Below are 4,231 nucleotides of genomic sequence, written 5' to 3'. Positions count from 1 at the left end.
AGATTAATTGCTGGTAGGGACCAGGGGGTGTATATTCCAGATGTGGTGGTGCACATTGCTGAGACCCCCTTCAGTCATGACTGACCATGGGATTGCACCTAGAAAGTTGCCCTCCCAGGCACAAGTCCAGGCAAGGTTGTTTATGGAAGACCAGCAGTCACCCATGCATACCGGCTTCCCCTCTCCACGCCACTGATGTTATCCATAGGGAAAGGCAAAGGGGCCAATACACCTTGGCAACTGTGACGTCGCAACTCATTTCTACAGCTGAGTGAACTGGAGCAACGTGAAATAAAGTGTCTTGCTCAAGAACACAACACGCAGCCCGGTCTGAGATTCAAACTCGCAACCTCACGATCGCAAGCTCAACGCTCTAACCACTGAGCCATGCGCCTTCACTTGATAGGTGTGCACTGCACATCTATCAAAAATGGTAAATACATTGCTCGTTAGTTTAATCACAAATCTTAATGGAAAACTTTTGTTGTACCCCTGCTTGAAATTTGGTGGCTTTGGGTGTGGCAGCACACCCAATACAACAACCACCATACGCTACTGATAGGGACATTGCATTTTGTTATGCAGCCATAATACATTACAAAGTATATTAAAGGCTTTGTAGTCAAAACTGTGTCTTGTTGTGATAGCAGTGCGATTCAATCACTTCTTAAAGTTATCTCTACAGATTTTCTTGAGAAACTAGAGTCAGCACTGAAACTTACAACGTTTTTTATGTGAATATGTCTATGTAATTAATGTGATCAAAGATAGAAAAGAAAAGGTAATGGGTGTATATGCATATTTCAAGAGTTATTGCTCTTTCATCAGCACCATATGCAACCCATAAACCACAAAAAGGCTATGCTTAAACTAATGGAAATTTAACTGTAAATAAGATCATTAATGATAGGGTTAGAAGCCAGTCTATAATGACCAGTTATAATTGCAGTAATTACAAGAATCATTAACAGGTCATTACAGAAGATTTGTAATCCAATGAGTTCTGCCTTCAGACATAGAAACATGCATTCTTAATCAGACTTATGTGTTCATTACTCATAATTAAAATCTAAAATCAAGAGAATCCATTGTAGATCTACATTGGCAACAAATAATTTGGTGGAATAGAAGTGTATAAAAATAGATTTAAAGTCAAATGTATTTGATCAGGTAATGAAAGAAAAAACATTGATGTTTTGGACACAAGCTCTTTATCAAGGTAGAAAATAGAGATAATAAGAAAGAAAACTATGTGTCCATGCACATGCAATTTTCATAATTAGAATTATGTATTCAAAAGTATGTATCCTTAATCATTTACTTGGAAGTCACTGTCAAACTTTTCCTTATTAAAACAAATATATACTAAGATATACAAGGTGCTTTCCAAAAGTTTTGAGACTTTTTCAGAAGTGACATTTCAAAGAAGTACAAAATTCTAATCTCTTTCTAATCTCTCTCTCTCTCTCTCTCTCTCTCTAGTGAAAGAACAAAAGTTTACTTGCAAATCTGGTTTAAAGATATCAAATGAGAAGGTGTGTGACTTCCTTTTTGACTGTCCTGATTATGATGATGAAGATAATTGCGGTAACGAATATTTTCTTTTTGCTTTAATAAACATTTTTTTATTGTTTATTCCCTTAATTTTACAATGAGTTACAACTGTTTCAGTTCAGAAGAACATGCTTAATTCATTTGTGGTGGCCATATATAGAAACTGCTTTGAGATTGGTGACCCCTTCATTATTACTACACCTGGAAGTGGCTATTTCACTGTGGTAGCCACTTGGTAACCGGCATGGCTTAATAAAAACCGATAATATTTTGGGCAGTTCAAGATTGCTGATGATGATGATCATCATCATCATTGTCATCATTAGCACCGTCGATGTCCTTATTGGAGTCATCATTACTGTCATCATCATCATCGTCATCGTCATCATCATCATCATCATCATCATTACCATCATTGTAGTTACTGCAATCACTATTGCTGTCCTTGTTAGCAGTATCATCATCGTAATTATCATTACCGTCATCATTTTCATTAATGTTGCCATTCGCTGTCACTATTGTCTTCATCATCATTAACAATATCACCCTCATCATTGCCATCGTCATCGTCATCATCTTGTCACTGTCATCATACTGCTAATGTCTTGTCACTGTCATTATTGTCACATAAGCTCGCCGTATCCATCAAATCAACATTGCCAGTGCAGGGTCATACTGTGTCACACATCAGATGTCAAAGTGGTCGTAGAACGAAGGTAAAATGAAGAAAATTGCTCAAGAACACAATGTACCACCCAGTCCAGGAATCAAACCCACTACTTTGCAGTCATGAGTGCAACACCCTAACCGCTAAGCAATACAACCTCTTTGTTATTGTAACAGTCCAGAAAAAGTGAATATGAGCCTCATATAAGATATTTCATTTGAACAGGTTCCTGCACATTTGAAGATGATATGTGTACCTGGAATGATGTTAGCCGTGGCTCATTTGAATGGGTGCGAGGAAGAAATGGAAATAATGCCACTGAGAGTGGACCAAGTATTGACCATACTATGGGAACTGCTAATGGTTAGTATTATTTTTATTTTTACATTATCGTCTTTTATATCAATAAACTTTGAACATTTATACAATATTTTTATTTAGTTTGCAAAATTGTTGATGTGAACTCATGTGTTGAAGTAGATTTTGTTGTATCTTGGAAGGGCCATTTTTGCCAAAATAAGCACATACGCTGGTTCAATTTCATATCTTTATTATTTATTAGTTAGCTATTTAACCAACAAATTGATCGCTTACTAAATCACTTTGTTAATCAGACAATCAGATAATGATGAAAGGAATTTAGGAAACACAACTGACCCACTAGTTAACCCTTTAGCATTTAAATTGGCCATATTCAGCCCAAATATTCTATTTGGTATAGAGTAGAAAATATTGAATGGTACAACAATGCACTATAATACAAAAAAATGGACTATATACCTGTCGTAATTTAGTTATCTATAGTCCGTTGATATTTCGGAACACAATTCCTTCTTCAGATATTCTTAGATGGAGTCGCTGCTATAATCGGTTTTCCAACAGCTTTTCTTTTTTTCGGAAGTATCTCAGTAGTGGCCTCACGAAGCTCCTTCCAGAATTCCTCATGAGAAGTGTGTGAGGTCGACTATGTCTCAATGTCATGTGTGTTGGTACACCTGTAGCACTGCTTCTAAGTTATGTGTTATACGTGCAGCTTCCCTTTTTTTTTTCCTTCTTTTTTTCCCCTTTTTTTTTTGTTATAAACAATAAATGAGCATGTTATTAAGAATGAACCTACACGCATCCAGATGTAGCTAAATAATATATTGATTACCAACCTTCAGCCTGTTGTTAATTTGGGATCCTAGTCTGTGTATGAGTATAGCTTCCTTAATTCTTAAATTACCCAAATTTCTTTCATTGGCCTTTATCTGGTATATATTAAAACTGACCTGATGGCAGTATCTAGAAACAAGATAAGATGGCGGCAGTGAAGTGCCAGAGCAAAACCCTCAAGAAGCTAGAGAGGATACAAGCAGTGGATCAGGAGTGGGGTGGACGGGGTTATAAGAGTAAACTGACTGTGGTTCGTGTTGCCAAGTGTTACCATTTTTGTTATTATCACTGTCTTTCTTTTCTTGCAGGATGGTTTGCATATATTCACTCAAGCAATGGAACAGGAACACAGCATGCAAGCCTAGAAAATAGAGTCATTCGACAGACCAGTTCCACGTGTCAGCTGAACTTCTGGTACTATATATCATCAAAGAGTATGTAGTAGCCTTTACTTTTCAACAAAAATTAAAGCTTTTGATATGCCTTTTACTTGTTTCTGTCATGCTGGGGTACCATCTTGAAGAATTTTTAGTAGAATGGATCAACACCCCCAGTACATTTTTTTTTCCTTTTAAGCCTGGTACTTATTCTATCAATTTCTTTTGCCAAACCACTAAGTTATGGAGACATAACCACACCAACACCAGTTGTTGAGCATTGATGGGGGACGAACACAGACACATACATACATACATACATGCATACATACATGCATACATACATACATACATACATACATACATACATACATACATACACACATATATGTGTGTATATATATATATATATATATATATACAACAGGCTTCTTTCAGTTTCTGTCTACAAAATCCATTTACAAGGCTTTGGTCAGCC

General features: G+C 36.5%; 1 protein-coding gene across 1 annotated transcript in view; it reads left to right on the top strand.

Annotated features, from left to right (window-relative positions):
• The window catches only part of LOC106882389 (MAM and LDL-receptor class A domain-containing protein 1), a 221,633-nt gene that overhangs the window by 200,595 nt on the left and 16,807 nt on the right, over positions 1-4,231 (top strand). The window contains exons 121-123 of the mRNA XM_014933051.2: positions 1,483-1,587; positions 2,447-2,584; positions 3,685-3,810. Of these exons, the coding sequence (XP_014788537.2) occupies positions 1,483-1,587; positions 2,447-2,584; positions 3,685-3,810 (369 nt within the window). The remainder of the gene's footprint in view (positions 1-1,482; positions 1,588-2,446; positions 2,585-3,684; positions 3,811-4,231) is intronic.

This window comes from Octopus bimaculoides, chromosome 7 (assembly GCF_001194135.2).
Source record: "Octopus bimaculoides isolate UCB-OBI-ISO-001 chromosome 7, ASM119413v2, whole genome shotgun sequence".
Lineage (NCBI taxonomy): Eukaryota > Metazoa > Mollusca > Cephalopoda > Octopoda > Octopodidae > Octopus > Octopus bimaculoides.
This window is presented reverse-complemented; position numbering and strand designations above follow the sequence as displayed.